The sequence below is a fragment of the Solenopsis invicta genome, chromosome 11 (genome assembly GCF_016802725.1).
Source record: "Solenopsis invicta isolate M01_SB chromosome 11, UNIL_Sinv_3.0, whole genome shotgun sequence".
Classification (NCBI taxonomy): domain Eukaryota; kingdom Metazoa; phylum Arthropoda; class Insecta; order Hymenoptera; family Formicidae; genus Solenopsis; species Solenopsis invicta.
Window position 1 is genome coordinate 14,977,167 of NC_052674.1, and position 21,976 is coordinate 14,999,142.

A 21,976-nucleotide genomic window follows, 5' to 3' on the forward strand; every position below is an offset into this window, starting at 1 on the left:
ACTTATTTATTTCTTTGCTTTTGTTATGATAATTAGATTAAGATTATTGTTATTTTATAGAGAAAAATTACCATTAATATCAGTAAAAAGCGATCATTAACGTTGCAAGTTGCTGAGAATGTTGAAGTAAAACAAAGAGATTTTGAAAGACCCGGAACCAATGATTTTTAAACATTTTTATATATGAAACAAGTGTTGTTTACAATACACAGAAATTTTTTATAATATTATATTTATACTTGTATTATTTTTATACTGTAAAGGGGGGATAAAAATAATAGAAAGGGAGAATATTAATTAATAGTATCAGGAAATAGGATTATGTAAATAAGAAGGCGAATGAGAAGGGAGGGCCTGTGCAAGGAAGAAGACAAAGTTAACCGTAAACTCGTTTATTCTCGTTGGATATACAAAGGGTTATGTGAAACGTGCGATCACCACGGCAGTGATTTAACGAATGCCGAAAAGGGCTGAGATGCCTCATGTTGCATCATGCCCATAGCATCGCATAACGGTAAAAGTATGGCGCGATCCCTTTGGCCAATGCCTGAGGAAATAGCCACAACGCGCGCAACGCTGTTGCTAGCCTGAGTCATTTCGACGCTAGCTTAAAGATATCTTACAATACATTATTATTTTTATACGTTTATTAAATTTTGCAATAGGTAATTGTATATCTGTAACCGTAACGGTAACCGAAAAAGACCGAAATTCAAACGGTGACCGTAACCGTTATCAGTAACAAGACCGAAACTGAAACCAAAAATTAAATATAATTTCTGACAGTAACCGGACCAAAATTTTATTTTGAGCAGGGTCCCTGGATATAGTTAACATAAGAAATGCTAGTTGTGTGCGCATATCACCAATCTGATTACTTGGTACGATATCTCTGAGTACAATTAATAATCATTTAGGATGTATTTTTGAATACTAATATGTGAAAATATTAATAAAATTTAACTATTACATCATAATAGTACCAAGCCGAACAAGAACGATTATGTTCTATATTATTGTTTTTGTGACGTGATAATTAAATTCTATTAATGTTTTTATATATAGGGTGTCAGAAAAAAGGGTCACATATTTTGATAGCAAGTAATATTGATCAAAACAAAAAGAAAAGGTCTAATTAACATGGGTCCTGAAACTAATATCTTCAAAGATACAAGCTATTTTATTATTTGAGCTCTTTGTCATTTTCTTATTAGTCGGGTCATTTTTAGAATGTAATGAACAAAGAAGTAGGGAAGAGTGGGGTACAATGGGGATATCTTTTTTCTAGGTGCCTTAAAAAATAAACAAAAAGAGAATAAATAAAAAAATAATTTTTATTTTAATATAAAATGTAATCATTAATTTTCTATAAAAAAAACTGAAATAAAGAAACTAAATGTATGTACATATGATAACAAAATAAAAACTCCTTTTTTTACAAAAAACAAGAAATTTTAATGCTGACTGAGATGATTAATCTCGTACTAACGAACTCTCGTATAGCAACAGTAGTAAACACTCTTTTGTTTACTAGGGCTGCTCACATTCGTCAAAGCCTACGCAATGTCGTTTGACTGGTAGTATCTATTGCAAAGGTAAATGAGGAGACATTCTGAGATGACACAACTAATAAGAAAATGACAAAGAGCTCGAATAACAAATTAGCTTGTATCTTTGAAGATATTAGTTTTAGGACCCATGTTAATTAGACCTTTTTTTTGTTTTGATCAATACTACTTGCTATCAAAATATGTGACCCTTTTTTTCTGACACCCTGTATACATATGTACGTATAATTTTATACATGTGTGTCTACGTGCGCGCATGCACACACGCAAACACACCCCCCACCCACCCACACACACACACGCGCGCGCGCACACGCGCACGCACACACACACACACACACACACACACACACACACACACACACACACACACACACACACACACAGGGTTTCTTAATTTGGTCTGTACTATGACATATTAAAGGCTCGTCAAAATCGGAGGGAGATACTTCTGTCTCTCTTCTTGTAAGTTAAGCAAGACATAGTAATATCACGTTATTAAATTAAAAATTAATTTAATATTAAGTGGTTCTAACAAGGGAATTGTCACGGGTGTCCGGCGCTAATTTGATTCTCTTTGAAATATGTTGTGAAACATGAAAATCTAAGAGACTCGTATTGTTTTTTATATCGGCGAAATCTCATGTTTAGGGGGTAAAACATCCTTTGAAAAAAAAAAAAAACAGTATTTCTCTTTTGGAGCAAATATTGTTGAAAGTAAAAGAGAAAAAATTTTTTTTGCAAGTTATACGGTTTAAAAAGTATTTTGAAGTTGTGGAGAAACAATTTTTTTTGTTTTGTTTAACAGAATATTTCTACCACCCAAAATTTTTTTCAAATTTTGTATATAGTTGGATTTGGAAAAAAATAACCTTTAATTTGGCTGAAAAAAACTATAACTTTGAAGAACTCTTTAAACTGTATAACTTTTGTTAAAAAAAGTTTTTTTTATTTCTTCTACTTTTGACGCTATTTGCTTCGAAAGAGAAAGACCATTTTTTAAAGGGTATTTTACCCCCTAAAAATGGGATTCTGCCGACATAAAAAAAATACAGGTTTTTTAGGTTTTTGTGTTTAACAACATATTGTTATACGCGACAAAACGAGTACACAGTTCACTCACACAAAGACACTCGTTTTCGACTCGAAAGGAAAGAACACTTTTTCATAAAAAGGAACACTTTAATCTAATAACTTTATACAAATAGATCGTGGCGGAATTATTCTAAATATCTTGTGACAAGTCCGCGTCCCAGAACAGAACAAAAGCCGGCCGCGCTTCTTTTATCAAATCGATCGATCTTTCTTCGGCCAGCTTCTCAAGCTCAGCCGAAAAGCGGGCATAACAATATTTCAAGGAAAATCAAATCGATGCCGGACACCTGTGACAGTTTCCTTGTAAGAAACATTTAAATGTGAAAACCTTTTCCCTCTAATAAACTGTAAAGAATTTGTTACGAAAAATAATACCTCAGCCAGGGATCACTCGCCTCGGAAAGTCGGAAGGTCCTAGATTCGATCTTTGGTTAAGGTATTCTTTTTGCTAAATGCTTTACAGTTTTTTTAGGGGAAAGGCTTCTTCTCATATTTATATGCTTCTTAACATATTTATTATTAAATTTATCTTCAATTTAATAACATGATATTACTATTTTTTATTTAACTTACAATTGTATTTAAAAATTGAAAATGTTCTTTGGAGCGCAGTTTAGTGAACTTGAAATGGCATATAAAATTATAATAAATATTAGCATTAAGATCTAGCTGTCACCGATAAGGCATTTTTATTTATATTAAAAATTTTGTTTAATTAAGTTTTAATTATATATTTATATAAATACATGTATAATTATATCTGAAAGATAGTGATAAATGTAGTTACAAAATTTAATTAAAGTTCTTGATTTCTCAGCTGAGAACTCCGCGTTGACGGTAGCGACATTCCGTCGCGGACAAAATTAGAACTAATAGACATGAAACGTGACTGATTGACGATGAGATGTTGTCGTACATTTGTTATTATGTTATTATGTGTTTCATTGTGAAAATATGACTTGTCTCGTATTTAGCCAATTTGTAAAAATGGACCGCGGGTAAAGTTTCTTTGAATTTTATACATAAAAGTACATTTTTTACTTCTTTCAATAGATATCCGTGTATTTTCCTGTCTGAATAGGCGTTATTTTATGTGCTTTTTATGACTATTTACTGACTGCTAGGCGAAAAAGGGATAGTTTTGACCGATATTTAGAAGTGTTTTAAAGTCATCTGATTAATCTGTTTTATCCAAATTGTCTTTATTTACAAAAGGCACGTTGGAAACTTTAGCTTAACCGTGTGTTTTCCTGTTTTAATAGCTCCACTTTACATGCTTTTTACGACTATTTACTGACTGTTAGGCGGAAAGAGGATAGTCGTGACCGATATTTAGAAGTGTTTTAAAGCCATCTGATTAGTCTGTTTTATTCAAATTGGCTTTATTTACAAGTGGCACGTCGGACAAAATTACGTGTTATTTTACACAATTTCTCGCTTCTGACGTCACGACTTTAATATAGTCGCAGCGAGTACACAGAAGCCTTAATGTTCTTAAGACTAGTTTATATACAAATTATATTATATAAAAAATTGATAAAATTACAATTACATGTGGGTCATTCCATGCCATTTCAATCAGAACTGGTCGCTTTATAATTAAAAAAAAATTTGATATTGTAATTGTAACGATACGCTCCTCCACCGTCCACGCGCCTTCACAAGCCGTCCGTCCACCAGACACCGAGCGTGGCGAAAAGCCACGTACAGTCGTGAGTTAAAAGGTTGCAACACATTTTCTTCGATGGTTTTTGGAATGTAGACTTGTTCATCGAACGGCGAACATAATTGGGTCTTACCTATGGATCCAACCAATTACGTTTGCCGATCGATAAGCAAGTCTACATTCCAAAAACCATCGAAGAAAATGTGTTGCAACCTTTTAGCTCACGACTGTACGCGCACAGCCTAACCTCGCGGCGTGATCACGCGCGCAGACCGTGGCGTTCCGCAACGCTCCCACTCCGGCTTGGCCGACCGAGCGCGCGGATTGGCGCACCCAACCGCGCGTTCGGATATATAAGCTGGCAGTAGAGTCCTATATAAAGAGAAAAGCGACATTGATGTCCGAAGCTCTGATTGGTAATCTGATTGATACTTGATTGGTTAAGCGAGCAGCCATATTGTGACCACAGTTGTTTGTAGAATGATACGAATGGTGTTATTGGTGCTTGATGACGTTAGAGCGGTCCCAAAATGGCGGTGGAGGACTCAATTGGATACTGAAGGTTGTGGTGAGGGTTCGATGTCGCTTCTCTCTTTATATAGGACTCTAGCTGACAGTGGAAACGCACAGATCAGATGCATCCGACTCTCCGACCCGTCCGGTGACCGAGCATTCTCGATCACTCCCAAAAGACGAGCATTCTCGTCGCTTCCTAGCTCCTCGACGGGCATTCTCGTCGCTATCCTTTGCCGAGTATTCTCGACCAGTCAACTCCGAGATCCTCGACGAGCATTCTCGTCGTTATTACCGGCCGAGCATTCTCGACCAATCATGTCCGAGATCCTTGACGAGTATACTCGTCATTATCACCGGCCGAGCATTCTCGACTAATCACCGCCGTTCTCGAGTCCCTCGACACAAGAAAATCCGGGTCGCTCTCGAAACCTTGAAATCCAGGGCATCCGCGCCCTGTCGATCCTCCACCCCTCTGCATAGGGGCACGCTCGGGAAAACCGCGGAAACAACCGGCCGTGCAGCGCGTTTGCATCGCCCACGTACGTACTTGCGACGACCACGTCACGTTCGGCGGTTTCTCCGACCGTACGGGTAGACCGCCCACATAACCTATCAGTATTCCGTGAATAGTTCTATTTCCGCCGAACCTAAGCATTTAAAGAAGTTCTTTTGTTTGATTATATATTGTGAACAAACCTTTAGTTTCCGTTTGCGCGTAATTTCGTTGCGCATCATTACTCAGTTCGCAATCCAATTACCAGCTATGGGCTGGACACCGGCGAGCCGTTCTCTTTCTTTTTTCTGTTAACTCTTTCTTTTTTGTCAACGTCTACTACTCATTTTATGAATAAACTGTTTTTTATTTCTTTCTACTTTAAACACTGGGTATGATCATTACGAACGCCTGACCAACCGACGAGCCTTATCCGGACCGATTCCGAAATTCCCGCACTGCACCGTTGCACCGAAACCGCGTACCGTTACATAATCACTTATTTAGCTATGTTTTGAAAGTTCAAAACTAATTTAAAAAAATCTGTTAACTTTTCTATAAATAATGTTAACCTAACCTAACCTAACCTAACCTTAGCTGCGGCAGTCATTTTACGGTGACGATGTACAGCAATTTTTTCATTTTAAAGTATTTACTTTAATTGCTGTCACGCTTATTCTATTTCTTTGATTTGAATGAATCAAAAGCCATTATCTTCAGCTTAAAACGGTTCTTTTTAAGTTATAGCTTTTTTTATAAAGTTAATAGTTTTTGTAATATTGGATTTCTTCAGATGTAATTTTATATTTTTTTTGTTTTTAAGCCAAAATTTTATCACAAAAGGGACAAAATACCTCAATCAATTTTTTATGTGAACAGTGAGGTATCAGATAATAAAAATAGCAAATTTTAGGTGTTTTTTCTCTCTTTTTTTCTACAGGCTTTTAAAAATAAAAAAATTATAATAAAAGTCTGATATTTAGGTAGTTAAAATTAAAATTTTCTTTCATAAGAAAAACTGTTATGCATATTAAGGGACATCGCGCTAATGACCTTGACCTTGACATATGTTATAGAGGCACGGGTATTGATCAATTTTTTAAATAAATTATTTGGCGGTCTCGTATAGTTTTTGAAATATACATAAAGCTCATTTTTAAAATGTTATTATTTTTATTATGACAACTTATATATGATGAACAGAGTACTATTTTATATGAGTTTACAATTTTTATGTAGCGAGGTTCACTCCTCCTCTACTTTGGCTTAGGGACAAAATAAAGGTCTGTAATTTTTCTGTTTTACATGGTTTTTCAATTTTTCATGCAAAGCGTGAAACTTTGAAGCGTCTACTTTTCCCTTTCTCTACTTACGAAGCGAAATGAAGTCTATAAATGTTCTGTTTCATAATGTGAGGTCCACTCCACATGCTCCTGCTGCTTACAAGGTGAAACAAAGTCTATAATTGTATTATTTTATATGGGTTTCTGATTCTTCACACAAAACGAGATCTATTTTACCCCCCCCCCTCTCCTTCGCGGTTTCACCTTCTTCCAAGGCGAAACGAAGTCTATAACTGTTATGTTCATCAATGTAAACGAAATCACATAGCCGCAGGTAGAAAATTAGTGAAATGTAATCTAAAATGCATATTTACTACGCATCACATATTAAGTGTCATATAATGAAATTTTAAAAATGAGTTTTATATAAATATATCTTGAAAATATACGAGATCATTAATTTATAAGGAAATATTGACCAGTACTCTATAACATATGCCAAGGTGTTTTTTGTCTTTAATATGCATAATTATCAAAATTTGAAATTTACTTGTCAGTAAGACTTGTTTATGTACAACATTATATTAAAAATTGGTTGAGGCGATTTGCAGAATAAGAAATATATTTTAATTTTAATTCTATGAAAAACCATGCATTTTACTTGTAAAAGATAACACATACACATGTGAGTGAATAAATACATAATTAAGTTAAATTATTTAAGTAATAATTATTTATTTATGTTTTTATAATAAGATTTTATTTTTTATTTACTATAAGACCTGTATATATTTTTTCTATAAGATGCCATGATATATTAGATTGAAAACATTTTATTGATGTAAAAATAACTTAAATATAATATGAGTAGTATATAAAAGAAAATTACGATATTGTAATATTAAATAACAATTAATACTTTGAAACTAATTATATAGTTTTATTTATTCATGTACGTATGTATTATTTTGTATATATAAAACGTGATGTTTCTTTTATTAAAATAAAAATATATTTAGTGAGAAAAGGATTGACGAAATATAAATATGAGAATAGCCAATGTCGTTCTTGCAATAGTCTATTAGTCGGCGGATCTTGGTACCTAATATTAATTTCTATAAATTTTACAATCTACTCATGTCAGATGGAGGATTCATCTTGATTGAAATGTTATTCATCGCAAAAATTGTTTTACAGTTTTTTTCGGGAAGGATAGGATCTTCTAGATACTTGTTAGCATCAAAATTATTAAATTTAATCAATTTAATTTTTGAATTGATTATTCCGGCTTTATGAAAGGATTATGTTTCAAGACCGACAAATATGCAGTTTGCATTACTAATGTTTAGAATATATTTCTTATTCTGCAGATCACCTAGACCAACTTTTAATATAATGTTGTACTTCAAAAGGTCTTACTGAAGTGTAAATTTCAGATTTTTTTAAGATAACCTATAACCTATAACATACGAGGTGTGTTCAAAAAGTATCGCGAATTTTGAATTTTCGCGGGTTACGTATATTCGAATTTCGATCTTTTTGTGGCGTTATGTTGGTACTCATGTCTCTCACTTATGCCGACAAGCTCGGCCATTTTGAATGTTCACTTAATTGTTGACAGCTGCTTTGCTTGCACGTGTTTTGGATCGTCTTCGATTTTTACCTATTCAAAAAAATGGATCAAAGAACCTGTATCAAATTTTGTGTGAAAAACGAAATTAAGTGCGCGGATGCATTCCGAATGTTGACTGTGGCATACGGAGAAGCTACCTTGGACCGAAGCAACGTTTATCGGTGGTACAAAATGTTCTCAGAAGGCCGAGAAGATGTGAACGACGAAGAGCGTGCCGGACGCCCGAGCACTTCAACAACAGACAAAAAATTAATGAAGTGGAGAAAATGATATTGGCCAATCGTCGAATCACCGTTAGAGAAGTTGCTGAGGACCTAAACATATCGATTGGCTCGTGCCATTCGATTTTTATCAATGATTTGGGCATGAGACGGGTCGCCGCGAAATTCGTACCAAAATTGCTCAATTGCGACCAAAAACAGCATCGCATGAACATTGCTAATGAGATGTTGGACTCTGTCCGCGACGACCCAAATTTGCTCCAGAGGGTCATAACTGGTGACGAATCGTGGGTTTATGGTTATGACGTGGAAACCAAAGCTCAATCATCTCAATGGAAGCTGCCGCACGAACCAAGACCGAAAAAAGCGCGCCAAGTTCGGTCGAATGTGAAAGTTTTGCTGACAGTTTTCTTCGATTGCAGGGGCGTGGTGCATCATGAGTTCTTGCCACAGGGTAGAACGGTCAATAAGGAATATTACCTGCAAGTTATGCGCAATTTGCGCGAAGCAATCCGCCAGAAACGCCCGGATTTGTGGAAGAACAAAAATTGGCTTTTGCACCACGATAACGCCCCTGCTCACACATCGTTGCTTGTGCGCGACTTTTTGGCCAAAAACAACACACTAATGATGCCGCAGCCACCGTATTCCCCAGATCTGGCCCCCTGTGACTTTTTCTTGTTCCCTAAACTGAAGAGGCCCATGAAAGGACGACGTTACGCTACGCTTGACGAGATAAAGACGGCATCGAAGGAGGAGCTGAACAAGATAAAAAAAAATGATTTTTTGAAGTGCTTCGAAGATTGGAAAAACCGTTGGTACAAGTGTATAATATCTCATGGGGATTACTTTGAAGGGGACAAAATAGATATTCATGAATAAATAAATAATTTTTGAAAAAACACAAAATTCGCGATACTTTTTGAACACACCTCGTAGTTATTGTTACTCAAATATTGGAATTTTTTTACAATTTTTTTATTTCTAAAAGCCTGTAGAAAAAAATGGGGACAAAATCTCTCAAAGGACGATGTACGATTTATATGAAGAAAACATTTACAGTTGATTTGCTTTAAATTTTTACATGTTGAATTACTTGCATTCTTAATTAAAAACTTTAATTTTTAGAACATTTCTATGTTTAGTTTCGGAATTAAAAATATTTAAAGGTTTCTTTCATGACATGTTACGGCTCATATGTATATCTACACTAGTTTGAACTTGTATGTTTGCTCATATATGTATATCGGTACATATGAATGTCCGTGACTGCGTGTGCGTGCATCAGCTGAGATAAGGACCTCGTGGTGCGTCATTCTCGTAATATGTAATGACTTCAAATCCTCTCTGCGTGTGCGTGTTGGTGTGTGCGTGCGTGCGGAAGTGACAAATCGTGGAATCCTTATCTTTACTGACACGTACGCGCTTGTACACAATACCCACACGCAGAGAGGGTTTGGAATCATTAAATACTACGAGAATGACGCATCATGTGGTCCTTATCTTTGCTGACACACATACATGCGCACGCAGATGCCCGCGTGTGTACGCACACGCAGTCATCCACGGACATTCATACATACCGATATACGTGCAAGCATACAAGTTCAAACTGGTGTGTATACACTATGAACCGATATCATGAAAGAGACCTTCAAATATTTTTAATTCCGAAACTTGACACAGAAATGTTCTAAAAATTGAGGTTTTTTATTAGGAATACAAGAACTAAAACATAAAAAATTAAGCAAATCAACTAAAATCTTTTTTTTTTTTACATAAATTGTGAGGGGTTTTTGTTATTTTTATTCTTATTTGGTACTCCATTGTTTATATAAAAAAATTGAGGTGTTTTTTTCTCTTCGTGATAAAATTGGGCTTAAACGTGAGAAAAAATATAAAATTAATAATTAACAACAAAAAGTTTAAGGCTTAGTTTGAAAAATTCAAATGATTGATATAAGCCAAAGAGCTGCGATTGTTGTTAGTGTCATATGTGTAATAATAAATACAACTTTTCAATTTTTAGTTGCTAAGACTATTAAACAAAACATTAACCAAAATGTACGTTTCGATCTTTGTATTAACAGTCTTCATCAGTGTACATATCGGATAATACGATAATTACAATTCGGAGTCCAGAGTAACAGATCAGTCGTCTGAAACATGTCATAGTGTTTCCTTAAATCCTTAAATTTTAACGAGGCATACTTAGGCAGAACGGTGTTGTAGACAGCAACCCGGTCAACTAATTATAAGTACGATTTTTCTATACAAGATGTTTTAAGAAGAACATTTTGAAATAAGATTTTTTGTCTAACAAGATGAGCATTGTCAACTATACAATAAGAAGAATCTGGACTCCGAACAGAATTGTAATTATTATATCATCCAATTTGTAGATTGATGAAGACCGTTAGTAGAAGGATCGAAACGTATATTTTGGTTAATGTTTTGTTTAAGGGGGAAACCTCAGGTAAACGGCCATTTTTTCTCTATTTTTTTTAAATGACAAAATTTATTGAATCTAGATAAACTACATGATAATATTCACAATTAAGCTAATTAAAAAAATTTTTAAATGGCGGCACAGCAGTTGCTTGGAAGTTGGTTCCTTGAATTTTCGCCGGACAACGCCGAGGTCATAAAATTAATCCGAAACAAAAATTTTAAGAAAATTTCTTTAGTTTATGTACAAACGCATAGTATATACCTAAATAATTAATAAAATTTAAAAAATTGCAAAATTGCGGCGACATAAATAAGAAAAATTGTTTTAAAAAAGTGATTATTTTGTTTATGTCGCTGTTTTTGCAATTTTATGAATTTTATTAATTATTTAGTTATATGCTGTGTCTTTTTACATAAACTAACGAAATTTTCTTGAAATTTTTGTTTCAGATTAAGTTTGTGATCTTGGCGTTGCTCGGCGTAAGTAAGAGCCAACTTCCAAGCAGCTACTATGCCGCTATTTTGAAATTTTTCAACACCAAAAAAATTTTTTAATTAGCTTAAATAGTGAATATTATCATGTACTTTGTCTAGATTCAATAAATTTTGTCACTTAAAAAAAAATCGAAAAAAAACGACCGTTTACATGAGGTTCCCCGCTTTATAATCTTAGCAACTAGAAATTGAAGAGTTGTATTTATTGTTACACATTCGACACTACTAACTGTTGTGGCTTTTTGGCTCATATCGATCTTTATATGAATAAAATTAGTATTTTGAAAAGAAACTAAAATAACAAAAACTATTAACGTTAGAAAAAAAATTGTATTAAAAGAAAAAGTATTTTAAAGTGAAGAGAATCTTGGTTCTTTATTCTTTAATACTAATCTCGTAGTATGTTTGGAAGTTGTATGTCTAGTTACATTAATTTCAGTTTTGTTAACTGCATTTGATTTATTCAACTGCTTTCGATTTATTCAAAAAAGAATAAGAGTTACAGAACTTAACGTAAATGCTAGAAAATTGAAAAATTATTATATTTCACCGATTTAAAATAGCCACCGCAGTAAGGTGAACGTAAGGTTAAAATTTTTTAAATAATTACAATTTTAAACAGTTTTGAATTCTTAAAACATAGATAAGCGATAACAATATTACAATTTTTTTAAATTATGTACTGACCAATTAATTTTAAATTGGTTGAAATGGCGTGGAATGTTCTATGTATATTTTATATTAAAATACAACCGAGGGGAAATTCACAGCCGGCATTGGTGTACAAAATTTCGGCAGTGGACTGCCGAAAAAAGTAAGCAGTGACCTATAATATTGACGGCATTGTCGTCAGTGGTTGGGGAGTGGTGAGCTCACTTCAGAGTCGGTTTTTCGATCATGGGGTTGAGCACAACAATTTTTTCTTGCATATTCCGAAAGTACATAAATAAAAGAATATTTTAAGCCTATAATTAATTTCATAATTGCTTTCTTTCTGGTAGTTTACTCTTGTACCGTTAATGTGTATTCGTACTTTCGGGACGATTTTCTGGTCGAAGAGATTGAGTACGAACATTTATTTATATATCGTTGGAAAGCACATAAAAAGCACTTAATTCTAGTGTATTTATTTTTTTATTTTATTAATTATTTATATGAGTTGGTGCTGGCTTAACGTTAAGCTGACACCCCCACCTTCAATCTCATTTTCCTGCTAAACCGCTTGAGCACAAAAATTTCAAATAGGGTACATAATTAGCACATAAAAAGCACTTAATTTTGGCATAAGTGGCGTTTCGATTTTTTGTGGTGGGGGTGCTAACTTAACAGACATTGTTATTTTTAGTATTCTATTGTTTGAAGTTAGGTATACCTATGCATAAGACATCACATAATAATGTGCAATTACAGTAAAATGTATAGAATTTTTAAAGAAGAATGTTTAAAATTTATTTTGATTACAAACAAATACAATATCAAGGTCATTATTTTGATTATTTTTATTATTATTTTTAGTGTTCCATTGTTTGAAGTTATATGCATAAGACAGCACATAATAATGTGCAATTACATTAAAATGTATAGATACAGTTCGTAAATAAAATTTTTGGAAGTTTTTTGTATAATTGTGTAGAATACTTCGGGAAAGCTTTAGAATTCTTGTGCAGACATTGGCGTATGATAATGGGCACGCGGTAGTGTTCATAATTGCATGGCATTGCCTTAATTTTAATATAGGATTGACGGCATTGTAGGCATTGACTAACAATAAGCATTGTCGGCAGTGTACAAAAATGTCGGCAGTGTTTTACAGCAATGCCAAAAATCGGCATTGGTATACAAAATTTTGGGTTGTGAATTCCCCCTCGAATACAACATATTTTTTTCAGAGATGTTTGACGTCAAAGTTAAGAAGCATAAAGTTTCAAAGAAGACCAAAAGATCATGGAGAAAATACAGTGATGTTCAAGATATAGATGCGTTTCTTGATAATAACAGATTAGAAGAACGATTGGGTGTTCCTTTCTCCGAGCGCACAGATTTGCAATTGTTTACAATCGACAAAACTGCAATTAATGCAACTAGAAATACAACTTCTAAACGTGCTACGAGATTAGCATTGAAAAATAAAGAACCAAGATGTTTTGTTTCTTTGAAAGCACATACGTGCGTGCCAGATCCGATTTCTAAAAGAAATCGAGTTAGTGCCAAGAAAGAACGCATAAATTCTGTATTACAACATGAAAGGGAAAAGAAAATAAAGAATATTTTACAATTAAAAGAGAAGAAAGCATTAAAAAATATATTGCGTGCAAATACTTCAGTGAACTGTTCTGAGAGAGGAGAGATTAAAGACGACATATGGAATGGCACAAATATCTTGTTGCCAGAAACAGTCATGGAATGGATGTCTTCAGACAGTGTTAGACATACGATTAAGTATTTAGGAGTGACGAAAAGAAAATTACCTTCATCATTAGGTAAAAAACCATCTATTTTATCTGCAGTAGAGATGCCACATCCAGGAACATCTTACAATCCATCGTACAACGATCATCAGAAATTATTGAATGAAGTTGCGAAGAAAGAATTAGAACTTATAAAGAAAGAAGAGCATTTAGACAGGGTCACCACTCGGTTGTTTCAAAAAGTAAGTTTAACATTATTAAGAATGTATTACACCTATTTTTAAATTAGATTATTTTTGTTGCATTTGAAAGTAATATCAAAAATTTTGTGGCACTTTTTTGTGAATCAAAAATTCTTAAATAGAAGTATATTTTGATGAAACTATAAAAATAATGAAGAAATATTTGAATCTTTTATGTAAATACTCAAGTAATAAGTATTCAAATTGATTTATGTGAAGTTTTTCTGCGATGAAAGATTAATTGTTTTTTAAAATCGTAATAAATAAATTAAACAGAATTTATTTATTTACTTATAGAACTAAACTTAGAATCGCATGTTATTTTGCATAAATCAACTTGAATATTTGTATACAATGAGTGGAAAATAGGCTAATGAGAGTCAGTACGGGTCAAAGAGCGCAATCACAAGTATCGATATTGAATCATTTAGTGAATTCAAAATTACAAAACGAACATTTCGATTTGCTTTGCAGTCATCTTCAGCGCAACAAAACATAGTACAGACAATAGAAATAGAAGCCGTTATCAGTCATCGAAAACGAGAAGCATCCAAGTCGCCAACGGTTTGACAAATCCGTGGTGGCATTTTTAACCGTGAAAGTATCGCAAGAGATGACAGTTAATTGTATAACTGTCGTATAATTATTTTGAATCTTGAAAAATAATTCTAATTGAGACTATATTTTCTGTCGTCGTGTCGCAAGAAGTGACACTTCACTATATAATTGTCAAATGATTATTTTAGATGTTGAAAAATTATTTTAGTTGCGATGTACGTACTCGTCGATCTCCATTTGAGCTGATGACGGCTAATAAAACTTGAGATAAATTTTGTCTGTAGAAATTAATTTCTCTTGGAAGCACTCAAACGTTACTCGTTTTACACCAACGTGCTCACGGTTTCGAGTTTGAATGATTTTCGAAATACTACATATTCATTTACAAGATAAAAGTCTCAACTTACAAACGGACACCGAATATTTATATCATGCGTATCTCTCGTTCATGAGTAAATTATAATCGATTTAATTCGTCAAAATAATACAAAGTTAACTCATTTTATTGTAATATTTGACGTACCGTCAATTTATTCTAAATATTTTTGGTACCTATGCATTTGAATTTGCCGTTGTTAATTTTCAACTGCCTGACCTTTTGCGTAACGTTCATGTAAAACGTAATGTTCCGGACAGTTAGTACGCATTCGGACTTGAAATTGTAAGCACGTGTTGGTGTGAAACGAGTCACGTTTGGGTGCTTTCTGTGTCAAGAGAAATTAATTTCTACAGATAAAACTTATCTCAAGCTTTATTAGTCGTCAACAGCTCGAATCCGAGTACATACAGTCGGAACTGAAATAATTTTTTAACATCTAAAATAATCATTTGACAATTATATAGTGAAGTGTTACTTCTTGCGACATGACGACGAGAAAATATACTTTTAATCAGAATAATTTTTCGAGATTCAAAATAATTATACGATAATTATACAGTTAACTGTCATCTCTTGCGATACTTTCACGGTTAAAAATGCCACGGATTTGTCAAACCGTTGGCGACTTGAACGCTTCCCGTTTTTCGATGACTGATGACGGCTTCTTTTCTACTGTCTGTACTATTTTTTGTTGCGCTAAAGATGACTCCAAAGCGAGTCAAAATGTTCGTTTTGTAATTTTAAATTGACTAAATGATTCAATATCGATACTTGTGATTGCGCTCTTTGACCCGCGCTGACTCTCATTAGCCTATTTTCCACTCATTAATTGTATTTAAACTTCGAGAGTCCGGAACTAATTAATTGTTGAATATTTGTAAGATATATGCACCTAGATGAGTTAAAATGAATATTTAATTTTGAAAATTGAAAAAAGATACAGAAAGCATGTTTATTCTATTGTAAAGATTATGCTTTTGTTTATTTAACATTTATATTTTATTAAAAAATATAAAATTGTGTTGCTATTCAAGTTTTTCTTCATTATTATTTAAAAAAAACGCATGATTAATGTATGAAAATAGTTTGACTCATCATCTTGCAATTTTACATACTTTTTTTTGCATAAAAATTAGCGCAAAGGATTTTTTTACAATGTTTAATTTTTTGTCGAATCCCATAAACGAGAAAAAGTTATAAGTGAAAAATTGATACGTTACCTAATTGTCATTTTATTTAAATATAATATTTTGAAAATATGTTAAGCAGTAGATATATACTAGATAATAAAATTATTGCAACACTTATATCATAAAATTTTGCAAAACTTCAAATAATCATAACTTTGTTAAAAATTATTGTACTTGAAAGTTTTTTTTTTTTATTTTAATGCTTAAAATCTTTACTTTAAGGCACATTTGGTCAATTTTGAATTTCTGCTTTTTTTCCGCTGTTTCTTTAAAAGTAAGAACGTGTTTTGTTTTCAAACACTTACATAGTTTGACGCATTCCACGGGGTAGGATGAATTTTTTTTGCAAATGTCACGATAGCTATTGTAAAATTTGGAGTTTTTCCTGCAAATTGAAAAAAAAATCAGGTTTGTATCAATTTTTTTTGAGGAGTTAGGATGTATCGAAGTTATGCATTTTTGTCAGTTACCGCCAGCATTACCCAGATTTTGATTTGTCTCATTTGATGATGAAGCTATCTTCTTTAGTCGATGTTATTTGTTTTTGACCTTGTTCTCTTTTTGGACGAAAAGCCTGTTTCTTGATAACGAGCCCAAACTTGAGAGATAAAGGATTGGTGAACACCTGTTCTCTTTGCAACATAACTTTGATTTAATCTTTCCAAAAGACCAATGATTTGCCCACATTGAATTTTGTTCAAATTAGACATTATTACGACTTTATTGTTTGCTTCTTGAGTGATATAGTAAAGAATAAGTTTATGCTTATATAGTTTTGGTGTTTACAATTTTTATGGGAATTAATGTAAATCGCTACATTTCACAGCGTTTCTCTGAATTATGCAAAAATTGTAAACACCAAAATTCTATATAAGCGTAAACTTATTCTTTACTGTGTCATTTAAGAAGCAAACGATAAAGTCATAACAATGTCTAGTTTAAACGACATTTAATGTGGACAAATCATTGCTCTTTTGGAAGGATTGAATCAAAGTTATGTTGCAAGGAGAATAGGTGTTCATCGATCCTGTATCTCTCGAGTTTGGGTTTGTTATCAAGAAACAAGTGGATTTTGTCGAAAAAGAGGACAAAGTTGAAGACGAATAAAGTCAGAGAAGATTGCATCATCAATGAGACAAATCGAAATCTGGGTAATGTTGGCGGTAACTGACAAAATGCATATATAACTTTGATACATTTTAACTCCTCAGAAGAAAAAATCGTACAAACCTGATTTTTTTTTCAATTTGCAGGAAAAACTCTAAATTTTACAATGGCTATCGTGACATTTGCAAAAAAAAATTTATTCTACCCTGTGGAATGCGTCAAACTATGCAAATGTTTAGAAAGAAAACATGTCCTTACTTTTAAAGAAACAGCGAAAAGAGGAAAGCAAAAATTCAACATGACCAAATGCACCTTAAAGTAGAGACTTTAAACTTTAAAATGAAAAAAATAAACTTTTAATCACAATAATTTTTAATGAAGTTATGATTATTTAAAGTTGTGCAAAATTTTAGTGTAAATGAGTGTAGCGATAATTTTGTTGCCTAGTGTATATTACTTAAAGTTGGAAAATAACGCGTTTTTTGTAACGTTGTTACCGTTTCAATTACTTTTTTAAGTAACAAATAAGTAACGACACATTTCCTCGTTTGTAAATTTAATGATAACGCAATTACATTTTGCCGCTAACATTATCGATTTGAATAGTTACTTTGTTGATTTTTGTATTATGTAGATTGAGAGTAATGATGTTAGATATACGACGACTTTAACATTTACTTATTGCTTATTTTATATGATAAATTTAGTAGGGAAGGATAGGGTAAATTGGACCTATTTGCAGCTTTTGTTCTTTAGATGCAAGTAAAGTTTGATCGTAAAACCGAAGGAGTTATTGGAAAAATAATTTAATTTTCTTTATTTTTGCTTTAGGCCGTATCTCTCATCTATGTTAAATTATAATAAAAAATATAAAAATACATTTTCCAGTTTGCAATTTGGAACTACCAGTTCTAATCAACAAAAATAGAGATATCCGATATGGAATAGGGGATGGTCCGATTGGAACCAATATTCAATTATCAAATATCTTTATTTTTGTCGATTTTTAGATAGGTAAATTTTGGTAAAATAAGGTTTAATAAAATTTTGTATACATATACGTTATGTAAATAAATGAATTTATTAGTCATCTATTAGAAAATATCAGTTGCGGCCCAAAAACAGTTTTAATGTTTCAAATCATCCCTAATGCGTAAAGTGGTGTTTTTTGTTATATTTTAAAAACTATTTTAAATATAAAAAAATTTTTTATATAATAGTTTTAGGTAGAAAAAATTGCTATTCATCCACGTTAAAAGGATATAGTAACCGAAGAACTTTCTCGACGTCAATACTGCAGATTGTTTTTTGAGCGAGACCAGGCTATCGCTCTTTGTCCAACGTATAGATCTGTCTTTTTCGATTCTTTTGCCATCTGCGAGAAGATCTATTATTGGACACAGTCACTGTTCTGTTTGCCATCGTTTACGTGCGCTAAGCGAAATTTGTATACGTACAGCTGTTTAGGTATTAAACTTTTTTGTTAGGTTTTTGATTGGAATCATGGTATCATAAAAATATAAGGTATTCCATTCCCAAGGATGCGCAGTTGAACAACATGGTGGCTTTTTGATCAACCAAAACGTTGTTCTTTCTTTGTACCTCCATTCCTAGGTTTCTCCCTTCTTTCTTCTCGGTTTTTCTTTTACCTTTCTTTTCTTTCCTCTTTTTTCTTTCCTGTTTCTTATTTCAAATATCTTTAATAACCCTTATAGCCTTCTTTTTACCCAGACTTCCAGAGATCCCGACTTAGTATCCCGACGCAGAAATGCAAAAATTACGCATCTTATGGAATCGTTCCAATACAACGTGACAAGAATTACCCACAATGTGAACTTGTTGCTGCAAAAAAGATCCACAGAACACTTCTGTCTCTTCTGCATCCACCTCTGCTGTCTTGTTCTATACAATCCTTTTTTAACCTTTGTAAGCACAATCTCCAAAGGCAAAAGATGCGGCTCCGTTTCTCCTTTTTTAACAATCCATCAGCCTCCTCTTCTTCCAATTCTTACTAAAATTCTGGTTTTTCTTTCTTTTCTGCTTACACCTTTGTCGCCTCTTTGTCTTATATATTTATTTTCTTTTTCTTTCTTTTTCGTCCTACTTTTTCATTTATCCTTTATGCTTCATAACCTCAATTTTCTATTCCTCTTTCTCCTTTATGCTTCATAACCTTAATCTCCAACGGCGTTGAACTAAGTTCCCTCGGTTTCCTTCTTTATATAGCAAGCCACCCAAGATCCTTAATTAATCAATCACTTATATCATTCAACTATACCTTTACATTTCTGTTTTCTTTATATTTACTTTTACAATATCTATATATATACTTATGTCTATACCTGATCCTATTTCCTACCTTACGTTCTAATTTTCTTTTGCTACTTCTTTTCTATACTATCACTCCTCTCACCGTCTCCGTACTTCTATACATTCCTTCCAATCTCCTTTCCTTTCATTCATTCTTTCTCTTATTTACAATATGTCACTCATTCTCCATAAACCATTTTGCCTGATTTCTTGCATTACCTATCGCTTTTTTTTCTATTTCTGTTTCTGCTTTTATTTCTACCATTTTATTTCTCTAACTTATTCTCCTAACACTCTTTCTCTTTGCTCTTTTAGTTTTCTTTACCTTTTATGTTTAATTCCTACCTTACCGGCCCTCCCGGATTCTCCCGCCTCATTGTCTGTCCTAACCTATTCCTGTTCCTTCCATCTATGTCTTACAATATTTCCTCAATTCCTTTCCCCCTACATCCGGCTCCGATTATCCGTTTTCTTTACCTTCTTACCTCTTTAGATCGTATCTCTTTACTTTCCAATACTTCCTAATATACTACAAACATTTATACTCAGCCTCACTCTATCTCTAGCCACATCCATACACCATCGCGCCACATAATCAAATCCTTTATATGTGTATATGTGCGTGCGTGCGTGCGTGCGTGCATGTGTATATATAAGAAGAAATAGTTAGCGTATGATAGGGGTCGGATACAAGTGGTAGACAAAGACGGCGCGACTCACTGTTACACGCGGGTGTTTTCGTGAGGCGCTTGCTGCACTTAAACAGTACACGAACAACACATTTCTAATTAAACTCTCTCTCTCTCTCTCTTTCTCTCTCTTTTTTTCTCTTTTTCTCTCTCACTTTAAATATGCTATATTTAACTTGTCAAATATCGATCTTTGTCATCTGACCGTCAAATATTGGGATGACCATAAAATTTTCAAGTTTATGGTCACAGGTGCGACACATGGGCGCAACAGTATTATAATGAATGTACGCCGGCGAATAATAAAATTTAGTGCAAATGGAATTACTTAAATATCATTTGCAAGTTAAAAGTAGCACATTAAATTGCACAAGAAGGAAAGGAAGGAGAGGGGAGGGGGGCGTTCAAACAATTTTGAGCACATTTACTCCCGCACTATCCCGTACGGCGATCAACTTATTATTTCCACGATGCGACAGTTTAATTAAAATTTGTTCTCTGTCCCTTGAAGTTGTTTCACATTTCACCACGTTTACACTATTTACTCATTTGATCGATAAGCGCGGAACGACGCGACGAACTTAATTGATTAATTTTATTAATTACTATTAATCATTACTAATCACTACAATCATTCGACGCGTTCGAAATTATTTGAAAAAACACGTGTTTACGTTACGATCACACAACACGTGTTACTCGACGATAGCAAGCAGTTGACTGGATGTTATTGGTTATGTTGTTATAACAGTGTCGAAAGATTAGTTAAAGCTGTAAGTCAAAACGCGACAATTTAAAATGAAATTATTGTTTAATACGATTTACGTTAATACAATTTATTAGAAAAATGTTGCAAATGCAGAAGAAATTTATTTTGATAAAATCAATTCTTAAATATTTTGAATAAATAATAATTATCTTGATAAAGTTACTTATGTATCATACAATTTTTCACGAATAATGTAAATGTGCATTCGCAATTTTTTTAATAAATTGTATTAATGTAAATTGTATCGTTATGTCATTTAAGCGCAGCAGGCGCTTCATGGAAACACCCGCGTGTATCAGTGAGTTGTGTTGCCTTTGTGTATCACTTATATCCGACTCCTCATACGCTAATTCTTCCTTTTTATAACTTAAAAACTAAGTTCCGGACAAATTTTTGCTAAAGGAAAAATTGTCTCAGAATTCTCTTACGAATATGCCAGTAACGGGACCAATATGTTATTCTGAATCACTCTGTATATAAGTTGTGTAACAACCCCGCTTTGCGCATGGACGGTGGTCGGCGGGAAACGAGGGCGCGGAGGGTCGTAGAAGAAATTAGACTCGCATTTGTAGGAAGAAAGAAATAGGTGTTTATTGATAATAATGACCGTACGAAAAAGTGCGTTACAAGTGCACGAAGAATAAGACGTTACTACGAAGTTTGGACAAGTATAACGTACAGTGTTCTTGCTCGGACTATATCGTGAGCAAGTGAAAGACGGTGAGACGAAGAGTCGAACCGGCGATGGTCTAGGCGACTGCCCGACAAAGAAAAAAGGCGAGCCAACGCGAAGAAGGCGTTTCCTTTTTAAAAACACGGAGTTTACCGCGCTCCAAGTATTATTCGTCCAACGCACTATAATCGGACACAATTGTCACGCACGCTCCGATGCCTATCGAAAGC

General features: G+C 33.4%; 1 protein-coding gene across 7 annotated transcripts in view; it reads left to right on the top strand.

Moving 5' to 3' along the window:
- The window catches only part of LOC105203439 (ribosome biogenesis protein NOP53), a 54,760-nt gene that overhangs the window by 24,902 nt on the left and 7,882 nt on the right, over positions 1-21,976 (top strand). For 5 of the 7 annotated variants that reach the window (XM_039454715.1, XM_026140023.2, XM_026140024.2 and 2 more), the window contains one exon: positions 13,311-14,071. In XM_039454715.1, the coding sequence (XP_039310649.1) occupies positions 13,313-14,071 (759 nt within the window). In that variant the 5' untranslated portion in view covers positions 13,311-13,312. Of the gene's footprint in view, positions 1-5,276; positions 5,385-11,390; positions 11,407-13,310; positions 14,072-21,976 lie in introns of those variants that run through there. The other 2 variants (XM_026140026.2, XM_039454717.1) reach the window with 2 other exon arrangements.